The following is a 20358-nucleotide window of genomic DNA, read 5'->3' as shown; positions in this document are numbered from 1 at the left end:
ACATGAAAGAAGATGAGAAAAGTATACTAAGAAGGGCGACAGTTGAGAAGAATTTTGAGAATTGGGTATCAGCTTTCCAAATATTGTCAACCATTATATTACAAAAATACCTAGAGGATGGAGTGGCATTGGTAGCATATCAACAGAGGGTTTTGAAGGTGTACAAAGCATTTGGGGGGATGCATGGAAGGAGTACGACCATGAGTTTGGGAAAGAAGTGGACTGTTACCCAGAAATAGGGTGGGACGAGGAGAATTATAATCTGTACATTTTTAATGTATTAAAGGAAAATGGGACCACAGGGACCACAGTTCAGGAGGGCAACAGGGAAAACCATACTAGGAGAATAATGATAGAAGCAAAAACAGGTACAACAACAGGATACGACAACAACTACAGGAGGACAGGGGAACAGAATTTGCGGGGCAGTCAATATGAGACACAGAGAGGGTGGCAGAGTACCATGCCACCACCAGCTCAAGGTGGTAAGAGGGGAGATATCGGGAAAACACAGCCCCCCCCCCGCCCAGTGCTGGGAATTCGAATGCGGGGTACCATGCAGCTGGGGAAAGAATTGCAAATTCAACCACAAGTGCAAGAAATGTAGCGGGGACCACAGCAGTGCCAAGTGCACTAGGACAGCAACAGTCGGCAATAGAAGCAGTGAGAGGCGTAACTACTGGCTGGGGGGAGAAGGGGTGCTCACCGGGGGAGCCTCAAAAGATTCAAGACCAAGAGGCTTCACAAGTACTTTTGCAGGACAGGGATCATGGAGCATACCAAAGTCAGACGGGCAGACAAGGGGGAATTCTTGAAGTTTTCAATGGAACGGTTATCTGGCACTCGCCTATCAACCAGGAGAGAAGGATGACTCTGGGGCAATGTTAGGCAACTGTACGACAAAGGACGCCCACACCAGGGAAGGCATGGGTTCCACGAAAAAGCACTGGAGGAAAGGAAAGGTTAGCCATGAGGCCGACTGGAAAGGGCAGAAATGGCCATGTGCATGGCAGGAGATAGCATGGTCAAAAAAAATAAACTACAACAAGGAGATGGCACTATGGCCAGACGCCAGAGAGGAAAAAACGCCCACACCAGGAAAGGCATGGGTTCCACTAACGGCACTGGAGGAAAAGGAAGGGTTAGCCATGAGGCTGACTGGAAAGGGCAGAAATGGCCATGTGCATGGCAGGAGATAGCATGGTCAAAAAAAATAAACTACAACAAGGAGATGGCACTATGGCCAGACGCCAGAGAGGAAAAAACGCCCACACCAGGAAAGGCATGGGTTCCACTAACGGCACTGGAGGAAAAGGAAGGGTTAGCCATGAGGCTGACTGGAAAGGGCAGAAAGAGCATGGGATACATCAGGAGCAGTTGGCTTTGGGGGCAAGGTTAGGCGCAGAGTGGTGCGCAGAGAAATGGCCACGTGCATGGCAGGAGATAGCATGGTCAAAGAAGATTAAAACGCCTGAAACCATTTACGTTATGGGTGGCATTAAGTGCTTGGGAGGTTGAACCGTACAAAAAGGAGGTGACAGTATGGCCAGACGCCAGAGATAAAAACGCCCACACCAGGTAAGGCATGGGTTCCACTAATAGCACTGGAGGAAAAGGAAAGGTTAGCCCTGAGGCCGACCGGAAAGACCAGGAAAGAACACACTTTCAGAATGTGCTGGGGGAAGCAGGAGAATTATTGGAGAGGGGGCATTTACAAAGGGCAAAAATGCGGATAGCAGGAGGCTTCTACTCGTGATGCGGCAGCGCTTACCTTTACAATAAGGGGATAGGGGGCTTACAGGCAGCAGCTGGAGGGCATTAGAGGAGCAGGGTTGTAAATAGGGGTACTTTTGGGGGGAACCTGAGCGGCCGGGGCAACGCCCACTCAGGTGTGGCGGCACGTGTCCAGGAGCAGATGCCGAGGGAAACAGACTTGCCAAGACGAAGGATGGCATCTGCAATCCTCGGCACGGTGTGCCCAAAAGAACACCTGTGGGTATATAATTTTGGTTTGTGTAATTTCTGTAGAAAAATAAATGCCTACGGCCAATTATTTGTTCCACAACAAAACTGTCTGTACTCATTCCATACTAGGAGGTAGGAACCAAGAGCAGGGGGAGGCCCACACTACTCAGCCTATGCCCCAGGTCGTACAAAGTACGGCGCGATAAAGGGCCTGGCGGTTTAGGCAAAGGGTGGAGGCAGAAAACAGCACGAAAACACAAGGGGAGGGGCAGCCAGGTGGGGCCCCCCACCCTGAGTCGCCATAGCAGCAGCCACCAAAACAGGAAGAGGGAGATGGCAACCAGTGGGGGGGCCAGGGGAAGGCCACCCCCCCATTAGAATAACAAAGAGAGGGGGAGTATAAGAAGGGCCCAGTATGAGGGGAAAGGCACAGCCAGGCACAAATCCCACCTCACTCGGGTAGGTTTTCTGAGGCCTGGAAAAAGGGAAGGAAATCGTTTGCCCACCCAACCCACCCTGCAATAAGGGAAGAAGGAGACGAATCAAGGAGGAGCTGGAACGCTGAGTACTCACTTCGGTACACGGTAGAGGAAAGTCATAGGCGGCACATGTCCAGGAGCAGATGCCCGAGGGAAACAGACTTGCCAAGACGAAGGATGGCATCTGCAATCCTCTGCACGGTGTGCCCAAAAGCACACCTGTGGGTATATAATTTTGGTTTGTGTAATTTCTGTAGAAAATTAAATGCCTACGGCCAATTATTTGTTCCACAACAAAACTGTCTGTACTCATTCCATACTAGGAGGTAGGAACCGAGCAGGGGGAGGCCCACACTACTCAGCCTAACGACTTTAAATTAGTTTCATTCAGACCTGTTTCAATATGTAGTTTTCGGCACTAAACTTGTTTTGTTTATACTTAACGGAAAAGGCATACATTACTATAAATATGTGTTGCATAAACGCCACAAAACAATTTAACTGTTTGCCACAAAATTGCATTTCTTATGGGAGGATTTTTATCCTGGGTGAGGTCTGCAAAGAGATAAGGTGCCAACATTTCAGGTAGGCTCAGAGAATGACAAGTATTCAGCGGAGAAGCCGGTGGGTTTTCTGCAAGGGCCTGCTCAGAGGAACAGGCAACCAATTATATGGCGGTGCTTACCTTCGGCTGCCACTGGTGCAGAGAGGTCAGTGGCAAATCCCCAGTTCCTGGACACCATTGGAGGCTGCTTCCACTGAACTTGCCCATGCCCGGGTGTGTGATTTGGAGATACTCGCTCCCAGTCTGCATGCGCCCATGGGTCGTGGGGTGGAGGTCCAGGCTTCCATGCTGCATAAGATGGAGGTCGGAGCTCCCAGCTCTGGGCCCTGCCATAGACATGTGATGGAAAGTTGGTCTCCAAATGTTCCCCTTCTCCAGGACTGCTGAATGACTGGGGATAAAGCGGTGCAGTTCCAGGATCTTCCCATCTGCCCCCCCATTGGTTGCTGGGTGGGGATTCCAGTTTCCATCTCAAGTCCGTCCCTGCATTAGAGGACACAGGCCCTCGGTCGGTTGCCCAGGACTCTGTGGCTGGAGGCAGCCCTGGCTGCCATTCCTGGTAATCAACCGAGTGGTGGTTGTCCCACCTCTGGTCTGCCAAAGTTCTGTACAGTGAAGTTTTAGGGTCCCGATTTGTGATGGAGGTTTGGGTTGGACTTCTGGGTCCACAACCCTGACCTATGTGTTTGGGTGATCTTCTATGCTGCCATCCCAAATCTGTGTCAAGTGGGAAAGGGGGAGGTTTAGGGAGCCGCTCCTCATCCATGATTGGTACATGGGCCGAAAACCTAGGTTCCCAATGTTGATCAGAGATATCAGCCTGGGTAGAAGTTCTTGCACCACCGTACTCATCAAGGATTGGTGCTTGGGGAGAAGTTCTAATTCTCCGGTACTGCCCAGGGATTGGTGCTTGGGGAGAAGTATGAGATCCCCAGTGCTGGTCAGGGACTGATGCTTGAGGAGAAGTTCTAATTCCCCAGTACTGACCAGGGATTGGTGCTTGGGGAGAAGTATGAGGTCCCCAGTGCTGGTCAGGGACTGATGCTTGAGGAGAAGTTCTAATTCGCCAACACTGACCAGGGATTGGTGTTTGGGGAGTAGTACGAGGTCCCCAGCGCTGATCAGGGACTGATGCTTGAGGAGAAGTTCTAATTCCCCAGTACTGGCCAGGGATTGGTGCTTGGGGAGAAGTACGAGGTCCCCAGTGCTGGTCAGGGACTGATGCTTGAGGAGAAGTTCTAATTCCCCAGTACTGGCCAGGGATTGGTGCTTGGAGAGAAGTACGAGGTGCCCAGTACTCACCAGTGACAGGCCCTTGTGGAGAGATGTTCTGTCCCCAGCCCTGATCATGAAGAAATGCTTCAGAGGGCCTAGGCCCCGAGCTCTGATTTAGTATAGGGGTTTGGGAAGAAGTTCTAAGACCCCATCTTGGATCTGGCATGCAAGAGGTTTTCAGCCCCCATCTTGGATCTGGGATAGGAGATTTTGGAGAAAGTCTAGATCCCTGGTCTTGATGTGTGATAGAGATCTGGAGGGAATGGCTAGGTGGCCAGCACTGGTCTTTGGGACGGGTTTGAGGGGAAGTCCTGGACTCCTGGCTTGAATCTGGGATGGGGCTGTGCGGGGGTGTCCTAGAGCGCCAGCTCTGGTCTGTGATGGGCGTGTGGTGGGAGGTGCTAGGTTGCCCGCTCTGACCTGGGATTGGCGAGGTGGAAGTAGCCTTAGACTCCCAGCCCTGCTCTGTGATAGTTGTATGGGTGGAATCTGTAGGTTTCCAGTCTTGCAATGAGGTAGAGGCGTGGGGTGGACCCTGGAATATTTTAGGGCTCTGGGGTTCCGAGTGTCGATCTGTGATAGTGTAGTTTGAGTTTCTGCCTCCTAAGTCTGTGGCTGGCCTGCCTTCCAAGCACCGACCTGTCATAGCACTGCAGACTGAAGCCCTGCCCTCCTGCCCAGAGCCTTCCTAGTAGTATCGCGTCTTCCGGGCTGGTGCAGAACTCGCTCCCCCGCGCTGAGAACTGGGGGGATGACATGCGCCCAGGACAGGCCCGAGCCATCTGTGCGAGACTGGCGGGGTCATAGTGCCAGCCTGCGCCTGGATTATGTCGGATCAATGGCAGACTACGAGCGCAGACTGACCCCTGCTAGCCCGGTAGGATGGGGGACCAGGGAGTGGGCCCGGGAAAGAACCTTTTCTCCATAGTGGATTCATGTGCGAGACGGTGGGCCACGTCCCACGTACAGGGCCGTGTGTCGGCACCGAATTCTGATCCACGGAGAGCCCTGTGCGGCAGAAAGGGGGCAGAGCTGCGGTGCGCTGGGGCGCATCAGGAAAAGAGCGGGTGGCTTAATATCGGCCCAAGAGAAGGGGGTGCTGGGTCTTTCCCCTTGAATGTCACCCCGGGACCCAAGGGAAGGGGGTGCTGGGTCTTTCCCCTTGAATGTCACCCCGGGACCCAAGGGAAGGGGGTGCTGGGTCTTTCCCTTTGAATGTCACCCTGGGACCCAAGAGAAACAGTGGTGTGTATTTCCCCTTGAATGTCACCCCGGGACCCAAGACAAAGGGTGGTGTGTATTTCCCCTTGAATCAGAACCAGCCAAAACTTGGCATGAGGGTGGCAAGTGTCATCTACCAGGTATCACCATTTCAAGGGGGCACATGTGACATAGGCCATGGCATGGCTACTAGAAAGAAGACACACCACCACGGGCATGTGGCAGTGAAGGACCGCACGGGGTACTGGCGCACTGCCCAGGTGAGGCCTTCAACACATAATAACTCTGACACTGGGGCAGGGCTCAGCACCCACACTGGCACACTTCAGCTTGCCCACCGCCCGTGTGGGATCCCCGGGGAGGTGGGCATTTTATGGGCGCCTGGGGGGCGCTACGCGCCTGTGACCCGCTGGGGGTCAGACTGGTTGCCAGCGGCGACGGCGGCTGTCATCAGTGGCACGGGCACTGGTAACAAAGGGCCACGTCACAGAGGAAGGGGCGGTATAAAAGGTGAGTGGGGCCCCCCGCGGGCATCACTTGCACGGCCGAGCAGCAGAGACAGGAGCAGTCCGCTGAGCCCACGCCCTGCGCAGGACAGAGATTATCTATCCAGAGAGCCACCCTTAGCCTTGGATCCGGATCATGGAGTTATTGCAGAGCCACGAGGTGGAGGCCCTGAGGTGCGAGAACGTGCGCCTGCTCACCGAGAACGGGGAGCTGCGCAAGATGGTGGGCCTCATGCAGGAGAACCTGGAGCTGCGCTGCACCCTGCGGGACCACGAGAGCCGGGTGCGCACCCTCTCCCCGCCGGGCAAGGAGCACAAGGAGAAGGACGCGCACTGCAGCAAGGGTGAGTGAGGGAGTGATGCTCGGACCAGCCTACAGGATTCACCCACTGCCCTAGACGCCCTCTGGTGCCTTCATCCTTGATGGGGTACTATGGAGGCCCCACACGTGACATCACGGAGGCCCCCATGTGTCATCGCGAGGCCCCCCATGTGTCATCACGGAGGCCCCCCACGTGGCATCACGGAGGCCCCCATGTGTCATCGCGAGGCCCCCCATGTGTCATCACGCCCCCCCATGTGACATCACGAAGGTCTCCCACCATGTGACACCATGGAAGGGACCCCCATGTGACACCATGAAAGGGACCCCCATGTGACACCATGGAAGGGCCCCCATGTGCCATCATGAAGGTCGCCCCTTGTGGCATCATGGAAGTCCCCCCATTAAGAGGTGACCCCATGGGAACCCCAAAGGTACATGAATGCCTCAGCTGACCCCCCTCTCACTGTAACATGAACTGAGGCTCGTCACTGCTCTGGAAACCGTGGCCGTGACACCTCGTGTGGGGGCGATGGCCCGTGTGCAGGCTTCTGGCATATGTTGGGGCGTGTGGCATTCCGGGGGTTCAAGCAGCTGTGGCCCATCTCCTTGGTTTGCTCGGGGCTTCTGGACAGGCACAGGACGCGTCCCTGCGCGGGTTTAGGAGATTGCAGGTTTTAAGGGCCTTTGAAGGTTAAAAGCCACTGACGTTTTGGGGAACTCTTCGGATGTAACGTGTACGATGTGGGAGTGGGGCTGTGTGGCCAAAGTGGGAGTTGTGGGTTGAGAATGCAGCCAGGCACTGCACAGCTCTTGTGTGTTTTTTTGAACTCGCCCGCCTAGGAATGTTTCTTTCTGCCCACATTCTGGAGCCCGGGGCGGTCATCAGCTGAGGCCTGTGGACTCCATGCACTGAGCAGGGGTGGGCGCGGGTACAGCAAGTGGGGAGACATGCACACGGGCCCTCCTGGGGTCCGATGAGAACGGCGGCCACCACTCCGGGCAGGAGAGCTCGGTTAGTCGCAGCGCTTGCTCCAGAGCTGTGCAGCGTGGCGCGCTCTTTCATTCTTTCCTCGTCTAGAATGAACGCTTGCGAACATGTAATGGGGCAGTTGGGGTAACTGGAGTTAGAGCGGGGCACGTCCTGGCCAAGATGATGCTTCGAGGCACTAACTCCTACCTTCTCTTTTCTTTCTCTTTTTATAACCGGACTCTGAAGATGGCAAAAAGGACCCGTGCCACGCAGCCCACGCTCCCCCCTGCAGAGGTAAGGATTGTTTGTAAGGTCCAGGGGCAAGGGCACGGAATGAGGACTAGTCCAGCATGAAATCCCTCCCTTGAGTGCAGTCACTGGGTGGACGCTGTGGAAAGGAATGTGTGATCCGCTGATGTGCCTATAAGCCACAGGTGGCGGGTGCCCTTCCTGTCCCGGAACACCCCGTGCCCCTGACTCGGGGGGTGGGGAGTAAGAAGGCAACAATCAAAGTAATGCTCTTTACGATCCGTTGTACTTTAGCCCCCCCCCGCCCCTCCTGACATCGATAGCTGTGATGTCAATAATGCTTTGCATGGATTCCAGGATCTCCTTGGCAACATGGCTAGGTGTGTCCGGTCGGGTGTGGGGTGATGGGGGGGGGGGGGGGATACGAGGTGCCTGCCTTTTAGCAGCAGACGCCACAATGCCATGTGACATCACTGAAGGGTGCTGAACCAGCCTTTGCCCCTTCTTATTGTAGAAGTGTTTTCAGATTACATGCAAGCCTTGAGAAGAAAGCCTGGTGTAACAGGGGCACCGACTTCAGGTTTTCCGGGGGTGGCGGGGGACCCAGCGCCCGAAAAAAAAAATCCCATTTAAACTATAGGGACTTTTACACAGATGGCCTTTCCCGGGGGGTGCCATCTGTGGAAAAGTCCACATGTTAAATGGTGAACTCCGAGCTCTTTGAGTTGGGGCGTGGCCCATCTTAGCACCAAACCAGGGCAGCTTTGGCACAGTGCAGGCAGGGTTGCGAATTATAAGCCACTGGCCGGCCAGGAAGACCATGTTCGCAATCTGGAGATCTCAGAGCCCCCCTTTCCATAATTTGGGAATCTGTTTCATTGTGGGTACACTGTGCAGCGCCAATTGCTTTAACGTGCTCCTGGGTATCAGCGGTGGGACATTTAATAGCCGTGTCCCCCTGTGACGTCAGAATAGGCCAAGCCATCAGTAGGGATGCTCCCCATCGACCTTACACGCCGTTTCCGTTATTAAGCAAACTATTGCCGAGGTGAAGATCTGCACAATGCGATATCAACGTAGGAGAGCAGGCAACAGGAAAGAGCAAGAAAGAATTCACCAAAAACACCAGCTTATTGGCTAATAGGAACCCAAAAAGGTACCCTACAGTACAATAAAAACACGATTCATCTCAATGTCGCTACCCATTCAACCATCACAAATATCGTTTAGCAGGAATACATTGAATACACGTCGAGACTTGCTAGTCTTAGAGCAATCCCTTTACCCACCAGGGACTCGACTTGATATGCAACTAGAGTAAATAGACTTGTAGAACGATCTTGAAATAAAGATGGGTGAGGATCCTGGAGTTCAACATAGGTCAAGTGCAATCTCCAGCTCACAAGGTAGCAAGCCCAGGTCACAGCCAATGTATTTCAAAGATCATCTACGAGTTTAAACTCGCCCTGCTTAGGTAGGTAGATGTGGGTATGTGTGTGAGCGTGCATGCGTGATCCACCGTGGCGGTGAGGGCTGTGCTAAGGCAATGCAGCGTGAAGATGGCAGAGCCAATGCCGCCCTGTAAGACTGTAAACTCGCCTTCTGCTCCTTTCAGACCCCAAACAGCTGCAGCGCTGCCAGAGGGTGGTGGGTGAGATCGCCTTCCAGCTCGACCGCAGGATCCTCTCATCCATCTTCTTGGAGCAAAGCAGGCTTTATGGGTTTACGGTATCGAATGTCCAGGAGAAAATTATACAGGTAAGGCTGGACACGTAGACTTTAAAGAGCAAGAGGGTGGGGGCGTGTGGCTTTCTTTGGGCTGAATTTAGCTGCATTTGGCAGTACGACCATTCACTGTTCCTTCATTCAGACCATCATATCAGCACTTCCCCTTCTAAAGCCATAAGAACTGCAGGGTCCTAATACACCACCACCAGGGCTAGATTTAGGGATAAATGACTCAGAAATGGTAGAATCTTGCCCAACGTTATAGGGGTGGAGAACAGTTGGAGTCACCACGAAAGCAGAACATGGTAGCAAGCGGCACTTGCCATTTTTGGAAGGTGAAGGGGTGTGGGAGTGGGGAGAAAAACGAAAAACTGCAATTTACAGCACATTTTTCAATCCATAGGTTTAAAACAGTTCTGAAGGAGCTCAGAAGCCTTTGTTTGCAGTCGCAAAGAAATGCACCCTGCACTCATCCGAAACCTGTGCCTGTAGAAAAAGTCGAAGCACAGCAGACAAATGTTTGTGGGACTGCACCTTGATACATGATGGAAACACTGACAAGTGACCATGTCCATGACGCCTGTAACTGGGAGGGTGGGCCTAGACCGCGAGTAGAGAGGTACCAGGAGGGAACCATGGGTAGTAGGCAAAAGTGCCAAATAGTATAACTACAGCGCCCAAGGACTGGGGAGTAAATAAAGGAGAGGTTGCAAAAAGCTCAGCGAGTTGCTGCTCCCTGCTGTGATCCCTACTCTATGTTCATAGACCCATAATGCAGTAGAACGGTGTCCCCCATGTACAAACATACTAGTGAGTTATCCCCACCGCCTTAGAGGGTGCTAACCTTCCAAGAGATGATAACCTTCCATAGAATTGGTCTACATAACGCAAGGGCCAGCTGGTTATCTGGATCCCACCCAGAAGACACGCTCCCATAATGTTATCTGCTTTGGTGGATCTGGTGGAGATGTAGTTATTTTGTGGCCAGTATGCTAGCAAACAGCGTTGCTTTATAGCTGCTTCGGGGAGCAGGAAGGTCTTGCCATGTGCTCATCAGTGAATTATGAGGCTGGTCCCACCCATAAGGACGGTCTAGCAACAAGATGCAAGAATATCAAAAGAAACCCCATTCAAATATATCTGTTTTATATGGCCAACAATGGATGCAGCAACTTTGATATATTCTTAGATTGTGGTCAAGGTGCCCCGGATGTGGGTAGGTAACAGGTTTAAGTCACTAGCAGGCGTGAATTAGCTCTTTCCCGATTGTTGCTTCCTAGTTAGCTGCCCCTGAACTGTGCCCTACCTGCTTCCCCCAATCTTTCTTTCTATTTCTCCCTGTTTAGATGTTCTGTCACTTCCTACTACCCTGTCTAAACCTCTATCCTAACAAGAGATCCTGAACTTCATTTACTCTGTACTTCGGAGCAGTACATTTGAACTTTCTGTCCCTTTTTATTTGCTCAATGATCACTCTGCCCTTCCATTTAACTGTTCCTCACTCAGCAGTACCCACTTTCCATGCCCCTGCCTTATCATTCCTTATCAGTTCCTGTTTCCTGCTTTAGATACATTTCCTGCCTGAACCCCGGACTGCTCTCCTGCTTCTCTCCCTCCACCTTAGAAGTTCCTGTATATTCTTGTTCCCTACTTTCACGCACTGTTAAGGAACTTTTGTCTTACATTTTGTAGTGGCCCTCTAGAATTGTGCCTCAATAGGTTCACATTTAACCCATAGAGCTTTCACCCTGCTGACAGGCCCTATGTGCTATCACTTCTACCTATACACTTTCTCTGCACCCTAATCTCAAGATGTCCCCACTCACCCTGATCTCACCATCGGTAGGTAGTTCCTGCATTCCAATCTCACACTGCTTCCTAAGGGGGGCACCACGTATTTCTATTGAACTCCTCCCTAAACACGAGGTTTTGAAAACCCTAGGAGCTAGCAGAGTGGGGTAGTCCTATGCGCACCTGTGCTAGCCAGGCTAGGATATTAATACATCCGGAACCCCAATCTCCTTGTGATCCAGTCTAGGCAGATGAAGATGTTATTAGCTGCAGCTCTTTTAACTTTAGTGGGATAGCCAAGTTATAAAATGGTCCTTGGAAAACGCTACAATATGCGAACCATCTGGTTGAAGACCTATCAGCTGAAGGGTCAATCATGAGGGGTGTCCACTAGAAATATCTGGAGGTGTGTGCCACACAAATAATTGGGGCTGTTCACGATTCTACATACTCACCATTGTGTTCATTTTTCCACAGGCGACAACGTGTCCTTTGAACAACAAGGTGGATGAGACGCAGCGCTGCGAAATGAACCGGCGCTACCAAGACATGATGTGTCGTCTTAAGAAGTATGGCTACGATCCCCGGGTGCACCCAATCTTCTCAGAGTATCTAGTGAATACGTATGGCATTATGAAGGACCGGCCACTGCCAGGCAGCGGAGAGCTGGCTTCCTTCAGCGACCCCGAGGTCCTGCGTAAGATGGCCAGCGAAGCCATGCCTGCCGATGTATTGAAGGATGTACAACTCCTTCTTAACTGTTTAGTGCAGCTGGCAAAGGAAGATGGAAAGCCCCTCTTCATCTGGTAGGACAACGGATGAGAAACCCCTCAGAGCATTTCCAGTCCCATGAATACCCCCCTTAAAGCTCATTCAAGAAAACCATCACTACTGATCAAATCTGGCATTTGCCTAAGGCAACCAGATCACAAATCATTAAAAGACCTCTGAAAATATTGCTTTTATGTCTGTTTCAAATCAATTAAGAGTCCTTTTATCCTTTTTAGATTGTGGACAGATTGTATTAGTGTGGCAGAGGGAATGGCGAACCTGCACAAAAACATTGAAAGCAACTGAAATGTGAAAGCAACTGAAATGTTGAAATGCTACATCATATTAAAGCACAATGGGATTCAGGTGTGGTTCACCCTAGTGCACACAAAATAATAATTTGGGGAACAACGATAAGCATAAGCCATCAAAATGAACAGCAATAAATATAATCATGTGTGGCACTCGGGTTATCTAAAATATTTCCCTCCTTTAAGGAGTAGGTAGAGATGAATTAGTCCCTGGGGATCAGTCTAATTTGAAGAAAGCTTTTATAAATATGACAGGGAAGATTTGCAGCTGTCGTTATTAAAGGTTTGTCTGGACCACTAGTGTGATTTGCAGTTAACCAGTGTTAAAAGAGAAGAGTGGGATCGCTAGACTGATAGTCCCAGTGAATACGGTAACCAGTAAGGGCTGGTGAAAAGCCCTAAAGGAAAAGGACCAAAGATAGTCTTGACAGCAGGTAACTAGTAGGTCCTAATAGGTCCAGCTTAGGCTTAATTGGAACTACGTTGTTTCATCGCAGTAAATTACTTGGTGGCATTTTTGTTTGTTCTAAATGATTGGAAACAGCCACTGAGCAATCATAAAGTGTTACACTTCCCCATACTGAAATCTGCCCTGTATGATGTAGAACTTAAACAGGATCCACCAGGGTCGACGCACACATCAGAGTAGGCTAGCAGTAATCTTTTGTGTTATGCTGAGAGTGGTGGCTGGTGCTCCTAAGTGGTGCGTAACAGTTTATTGAGAAGCCACCATCAAGATGGGAGTTCCTTCCCTCTCCACTCAAGTGGTGATCAACAAACTGTTTAACAGATTATTTTCTTTAGCCATATCTCTGACATATCATGCCCCTTGGATCCCTCTCCCCTGAGCTAACAATGAGCCAAGAACCCAGGCCGGTGCACGGGAAATATATTGGTATTTATTTAAATTAAAAGTAATCAAAAATATCAAAAACCACTTTATCTGTGGAATAACACAATCAACTTCTTTAAGCATTAATAAATCGCAAAAGTGAGTTAAAAAGAACACAATCACAATTATTAACTTTCTGCAAATTTCACTTCATGAAATAATTAAACTGATCAATAAGAGGCTCTTATGTAATCTTGTGAGATTTTGATTTTCCTGCCGACTTAAAAGGCTAGCAGTAGGATTTCAAGATTGGTTCAACAAATACATATGGTAATTGTGATTTCGACCACACTTTTGGTTTAAAATGAACACAGGGAGCTTTAGCAGTTTATTTTTCAGACACCCCCTTGCTTTGGTCTATGTTGGGAAGTCAGACAAATTTGAGATTTGGGGAATTTCGGATTTCAGACCCCCCCTTACTAAAAGACGTGTTGGGGAAGCTGGATAAAAAGGTTGGACTGATTTACGAACAAAGACACCCCTCTTTCTTAAATAAGTCGGGGTCAGCTGGACAACACGGATTACCCATTTTATAGGCTACAGTTTCCAGCGCACACTGGGAAGTGAGCTTTGTTAATTTAGAATTTTAACAAAATTCACCCTGTAGTGTTCTGCCAAATGGGGAATTTAATATTTTTGGTAAAATAGTATAAGGATCTACACAGTTCTGCCCCCCCCCCCCCCCCCCCGCCCACTATAAAGGGAAGAGATTCAAGGCAAGCAGAATCCACTACCTTTTGGTTTCCCAGAGCTCAGTTCTACTTACATAGCAAGCCTCTGTTTAAGGTTCAGGAAAGCCAGCTGCATCTCAGGACACTCTGAAAAGATAGGGCAGGGGTCTGGTCACTCCACTCTCAAAGACAGCCTCTTGCTCTCCACCATAGGACCCAGTCAGCTTTGAGGCTTTCCTAGACAGCTCCACCCAGATGCACTCTCAGCAATCTCCTCTGGTGTCTCTTTACAGCCGTAGTACGTTTCAGAAGCCTTCCTGATGGTCTGTCTTTTGTCTGTCCCTGTCTTTCTCCTTTTTCTGTCCTGTCTCCTAATGCAGTCGCCCTTATATAGCAGTGATCACCCCACCAATTTTACAATCTTGGGGAAGTACCCTGCAATAATCCCTGCCACTAGGATTGGTTTAGGGGTTTGGAGCAACAAATGGCAATATCCATTTATCATCGCCCCTTTGTTCTCCTTTCAACTTTTTGGCAAAAACTAGTTATGTATCACAACTTCATAATTTTACTAGCAAATGCCAGACTAAACATATTTTCTGTCTCTGCTAATCATGGGGAATTAGATAAGCCGACCACCAAATCTGTATCATGTAGCACGACCATGTGGCACCTTTCTGTCATTTTCATTAAAAGCACAACAGATATGAATATGTTAGTTATTAATTATATCCCTAATTTCAATGTCCACCTGCTCACCAACTCTCACATTTGGAACATGTTCAAATCAGCCAGAAACCTAGTTTAACTGGCTCTTACAGTTCCCAGGAAGATGAATTTTATATCCCCAAAATTGCCTGGAAATTACATAAAAAATGGTACATAGATGAAATCCATCCGCTTTATGATGGCTGAGGAAAAGGCCTAATTGATAATAGTCCTTTTAAATAAATTGTGAATCTTCATGTGGGACAAATGGTCCTGCTTCTGCTTCCGGCCATTTGTTTTCACTGGGTCAGCCTGTACCTTTATCAGTCTCCTTTATGTTGGAAGCTTGCTCTTTGAAGTAGATGCCCCAATTATCACACATTAGTCGTGCTCCAGCCATGGGAGACGTTTCTTGAAGTCCATGATTTCAAAGCCAGTAGGTCTGGAGAACACTGAATTGCAGAACATTTGTGCAAATTTGTTAATGATAAGCCAACAGTTATTTTCAGAAAAGCCAATACAATCAAAACAATCATTAGCCCATCCTTCTTACCAGACCTACAAAATAATAGTGCGACCACCTGGCTCAATCCAATTGAACCAGGATTCAGAAAATGTGGCTTTTGCACAATGTGCAAATTTGCATCTGATAAAACTAAGAGCTTAGAGGGACATAATGGAAAGTGTTTACGATCTCCCATTCAATTAACTGTAGAACCAAATATGTTGTTTACGCCATCAAGTGCACCTGTACAAAACTCTATATAGGAAGCACTAAAAGAGAGCTCAGGACCAGAATAAGGGAACACATGGCCAAAATTGGAAGTCAAGATCCGAACTTACCCTTAGCAGTGCATTGGCAAAAGAACCATCAGATGGATGATAAGACCAATATCCAATTTATTGGCCTACAATATGTACAATTGAATACGAGAGGTGGAGATAGAATTCGAGTGCTGAGACAAGCGGAAGCAAGAATAATTTGCTTTTTCAACACAACCATGTTTGGTTTAAATTTGGATACTGAAATGGCATCTTTTTTATACAACTCTAACTTCACTTAGTAATAGTGTGCACTTAACTTGACAAAGTTTATGTTGCAAAATCAATCACATGCCAATGATGCAAATATCATCTGTTTACTTTATTTATGATATTATAAGTGTTATCTGTTTTATTTTATTTTGCACTGGACCAGATTTAGTATATTTTGCGTTAAATAGTTAGGAGATATACGGAAAATAATTTTGTCTTTACACAATGCTTATTTGCCACTGAGACTCTGTAATGAGCCAATACGGAACAAAACAAGAGGGAGGGGGATGAGCCTATGATCACACCAGACCATATAATGACAAGTTTAAGAGACGCGGGAACAAGTAAAAGCCCAGACTACATGTCCCAGAATGCACCACCAATCAACTATCACACCAGACAGTACAAATATAAGAGACACAAGAGAAAAGACACAAATGACATATCCCAGAATGCCCCAACGGATACATAATCAAAACAAAAGCCAGAAAATGGGAATAGAAATCAGACAAGGAAGACGAAAAATGACGTTTCCATATAATGGGGGCTCCGGGCAGGCGGGGGTTAAATGCAAAGCTAATTCAGTGAAGTTGAAGCTGGGAAGAGATGAATTAGTCTCAGATGTGTGAACAACCCAGGGCTGGGAACGCCTAACGCTAATTACTAAGTAGGAGACTCACCGGGGTTAAAAGCATCAGAAAACAGCTCAAACTGGTCTCTCGTTTTGCAGGAGTGGAAGGAGGCTGACAGAGTGGACTTGGAATGGTACGAGGACAGTACCCCATATCGGTGGGCGTATTAGAGGAAAAAGTAAAACTCACCGGAGTGTACCGTACCGGACCTGCGGTCAAATCCTACTGCACAGCAGATGAAGACGCCTGAGTCCCAACGGCGGAAAAAGAGAAGTTTGGTTATTTACTGAAGTCCAGCCAACGACAGTGTGGAACGGCTGGCTCCGAGCACCGGCCGCAGACCTTGAACAGAAAAGGCTCTGAACCATTCGGAAGCGTTGAGTAAACGCTCGGGGCTGAATATTGCTGCTTTGAACAAGAAAGGCTGCCATTCCTGTGTTCTCCGTATTTTGAACTGCATTCCTTTGTGAACAAGCAATATTGCAATCCTTGAGTTTTGTCTTTTGAGCAACCGGGAAGACCCTTTATTTTGGTTTTGTTGCGATGAACGCTAATTGAAATTAATTGGATAAAGAGAAGTCCGGGTGCACAATCATTTAACCTCTGGTGAGCTGTAAGAAATAAATACTATTGGGTAACTTACCTCCTTGTCTCTGGCTCACTACTTTAGACACTCTCTAACGTTTTTTGGAATGACCATTTGCAGTAATCACATTATGGAATGTAGATGTTCTCATACAACAGAAATATGCAAGTTATAATAATTTGGATACCCCTTGTAAATAATAGAATATAGAAGTTTAATGGGTATACTCCTTTAAGACAGTATTTCTAGCAGACCAAGTACTGAGACATGTCGCTTGGACGAGCTTGATGGGAATATACCAATGTGAAATACTTTGCTAAATGACTTATAATAATAAGAAAAATTTGGAAATTTCTGCTAATGTGAAACCTGTCTCAAAACTAAGTTTGCCTAATATGACCCCCCCCTTTTTTCATGCTAAACTGATCACTCATACGCATACAATCACGGGCAGAGCAAGAGCTCGGTGCTGGGATTTTCAGTTCGCGCACAGGTTACCTAGCAACGAAAGCCAAGCAGTAGACTTGGCGTCGTGTCCCCATGCAAACTAAATAAATAGTTCCAAAATGGCGGCCGGCTTCTTTGTACGAAGCCAACGCGAGTGACTGCAGCTTTGCTGAGAAGGTGAGTGGTGTTTCGCTGCACTTGCACAGCGATCTATCGGTTTAGTTAATTTTGCACAGTGAATTTTAGAATTGCCTAATAGAAGATTACAACACGAGTAAATATAGAGATATGTTTTTTGTAACTAAACGAAGTTACCATGTTGTCTCGCATTTGAAGCGTTTCACAACATTTAATAATTTACGCGCCTAATACAAGGATTTCTAAATATTTAGCTTATACTTCATTTAGAAGATTCTTACTCACAGCATTTGAAGCCCAGTTTAACACACTATAACAGGATACGATTTTTTAATATAGTGTCAAAAGTATAAATTGCCTACAATGTGCATACCTGGAAAGTACATTTACAGTTACTATGCACCGAACGACGTAGAACATACGAAATGGGACAATGTTCTGCCCCTACACAATATCATTTCTATGATATAAGTATATGATGTATGATTTGAAATTAAAAATACAATTTGTTTTGATAATAGACTACATATAAATGGGATTTGGCCCAACGTATTTCTATTGCAAGAGGAGCTACTCACCCTTGGTGTGGGTAAGTTATCTTATTGAGAAGCTTCTTTTCTTTTCTATTTACAAACGTAAGACAAACCGTGACTAATTGATTACCCATCTTTTGTCTCTGTATGTGTGTTTGTTTTTTCCCCCTTCCATCCCTTTTTCTCTCCTTGCCCCGTTCACATCATAAATGCATGACCAATTGTTTTCTATTTATTTTTTTGATATGATGTCAACAATCTCTCTAATTTGGTTGATAATGATGTTTTTCTTGATTTATCATGGTGATTTGTTGCTTACAAATGGATGTTGCATCATCATTACTTGACTCTTTTGCTTATTATTGTGTATTTTTCCATCATAAAAGTCTGTCATTACCAGTATCACCACACTAGCCCTGTTTTGAGAAAGGCCACATGGGCCGAAACACGTGTCAATCATTATAAGGGCGAATGTTAAAACATTGGATGTTCCTTTTTTGGAAAATTAAAATAATACAACAACTTTCACAACCTTAAAGGGCACATTGTCCTGTATTTTTTTCTTATGTCTTTGACATACTTGTATCTTGTATTTTATATTGAATTTTAAGAGCAGGGTCATATGTTCTACGCCATTTACGTTCCGACTGGCATAATTTAAGGCGTTCTTCTTTCAGAGGATTAGTGAACCATGGTTGGGGAAGCAATCTACGAGGTTGAATCAACCGAAGAGGGGAGACCATGTTAGCCACCTCTAGAAAAGCTTCGGACATAGAGGACAGTGACACTGCTGACTCGCGGCTGCATTTGGCTTGGATCAAAGTAGCCAAAGTTGAAGTGACCACAGCACGCCAGGAGCGCTGCCAGATTTTCTCTATGGGGGTTTTAACAGGTTTGCCTATATCTTCCAGTCTACAAGAGACCAGAAAATGGTCAGACCAAGGGATAGGTTCAATAGACTGAAGTGTTAGAAGGGATTTATGCGCAAATACCAAATCCAGTATGTTGCCCAGTTTATGAGTCGTGTTATTAACTGGTTGATGGAATTGGAGATCAACCATACTTTCAGCAAATAGGTCAAGAACAGGAGGCCTGGGAGGAGAATATTTTAAATTAAAGTCCCCCAGGATCACCAGATGAGTGTATAGAATTTGTAGATTAGCCACGAGATCAGGACATTTCTCAAGAAAACTACCTTGAGAAAGGGCCGGGGGGCAGTATACAAGCAAAAAGTAACAGCTGTTAATGGATTGACTAACACAACGAAATAATAAGGCCTCCGTTGGGGTGTTGTGGGAGCAATCTATTTGAGTAACAGTAACCTCTTCCCTAAATATAACAGCGATCCCTCCTCCAATCTGCGGTGGTTTACGATCAACATGCAGGATGCAATATCCAGGGGGGACAGCTTGGAGGAGACGGGGACCAGAGGTAGCCTGGAGCCATGTCTCCGTAAGACACAACATAGGGCAGCGATCTTCTACTAAGGTGCGTAGTTCGTCAACATGTGCCGGAAGAGAGTGAGTATTTAGCAGGAGCAGTGAAAATTGTTCACGTATTTTGCTGGCTGGAGGTATAGGGCCAATAATATCAGAAATAGAAGAATTCTCAACCCATCCCAAGGGGAAGTTAGTGTCCTTCGGTGCCAGATCAACATGGGCCGATCAATTAGATCAGCTCTGCACCAAGTAATACCATGGCCGCCTTCCCCGGCCGACACACGGACGGACACAAGACGGGCTTGCCTTAAGCACGACTTTGGCGCGCTGCAGGTGTGCCCGCTGCGCCCGTCCACTGCGCCTCGGGTGAAGAAGGCACATAAATGCCGGTGGTGAAGGGGAGGGGGAGTTAAGCCCGCCCCCTACGTGAAGTAAAAAGGGGACTGCTCAAGGCAAGAACCCAAATACAGGAGCCTACAAGTAAGTGGAGGCAAAAGTCTTAAATGGTTTGTTCATATCAAGACGACGATTCATTGCCTGGGTGTAGTGAACTATGGAGTGAACCATGGGGTAGTTGCTGCTTAGCCTTGAATAAAGCAACATTCGCTGCTAAACGGATTGCAATGAAGCTTCTTCTTGAGGACGCTACCAAGTACAAGCTTTGTTGTGTCTATATTACACACTTTGGCAAGCTAGGCTTTAAGCAGCATTTGGACAGAATTTCACAACCCATTTGAAAGATCTTTGCACATGCACCTGAGATGGGGCATCTTCCCAGTCACTGTGCGGACTCAGACTCAGTGCCCCTCAGCATGTACCATGTGTGATAGTATAAGAGAAACATTGACACACTTTTTTTTGTTTTGTGAAAAGTCAAAGTGGTTGAGATCCCTGTTTGTAAAGCCGGTCCTTAGAAACTCTGGAATTCGCACAGTTAAGCAGGCAATGGTGTTTTTAACTTATTACCTCTTTCTCCCTGTTAGGCAGAATCACATGCAGTACCCTTTGGAAACACTACACATAATTAAGATTACAAGTGTAAGTACAATTTCATCTTTGCTACAAGCCTGTACTACACAGTAATGTGGTAGAAGTGGCTGAGCTGCCAGAGTGATCTCAAG

General features: G+C 47.7%; 2 protein-coding genes across 2 annotated transcripts in view; one reads left to right on the top strand and one right to left on the bottom strand.

Annotated features, from left to right (window-relative positions):
• LOC138498107 (uncharacterized) overlaps nt 1-5586 on the bottom strand; it is a 464475-nt gene extending 458889 nt beyond the window's left edge. Inside the window, exon 1 of the mRNA XM_069621964.1 lies at nt 3130-5586. Within this exon, the coding sequence (XP_069478065.1) occupies nt 3130-4930 (1801 nt within the window). The 5' untranslated portion in view covers nt 4931-5586. The remainder of the gene's footprint in view (nt 1-3129) is intronic.
• Nucleotides 5587-5708: 122 nt separating this feature from the next.
• LOC138498109 (speriolin-like protein) lies at nt 5709-12030 on the top strand. Its single transcript, XM_069621965.1, has 4 exons — nt 5709-6355; nt 7553-7600; nt 9171-9313; nt 11552-12030. The coding sequence occupies exons 1-4, from the start codon at nt 6148-6150 to the stop codon at nt 11882-11884; spliced, it is 732 nt and encodes a 243-aa protein (XP_069478066.1). The 5' UTR covers nt 5709-6147; the 3' UTR covers nt 11885-12030.
• The last annotated feature ends 8328 nt before the right edge of the window (nt 12031-20358 follow it).

The sequence above is a fragment of the Ambystoma mexicanum genome, chromosome 5q (genome assembly GCF_040938575.1).
Source record: "Ambystoma mexicanum isolate Mex_15411 chromosome 5q, UKY_AmexF1_1, whole genome shotgun sequence".
Taxonomy (NCBI): domain Eukaryota; kingdom Metazoa; phylum Chordata; class Amphibia; order Caudata; family Ambystomatidae; genus Ambystoma; species Ambystoma mexicanum.
Note: the sequence above shows the minus strand (reverse complement) of the source record. Positions and strands in the feature narration are given on the sequence as shown.

Excerpts from the sequence above, each read along its gene's own strand:
- LOC138498109 (XM_069621965.1), top strand. The coding sequence starts at position 6,148 with ATGGAGTTATTGCAGAGCCACGAGGTGGAGGCCCTGAGGTGCGAGAAC. Across the intron at positions 7,601-9,170 it reads CCACGCTCCCCCCTGCAGAG|ACCCCAAACAGCTGCAGCGC; the intron begins GTAAGGATTGTT and ends TGCTCCTTTCAG. Across the intron at positions 9,314-11,551 it reads TCCAGGAGAAAATTATACAG|GCGACAACGTGTCCTTTGAA; the intron begins GTAAGGCTGGAC and ends ATTTTTCCACAG.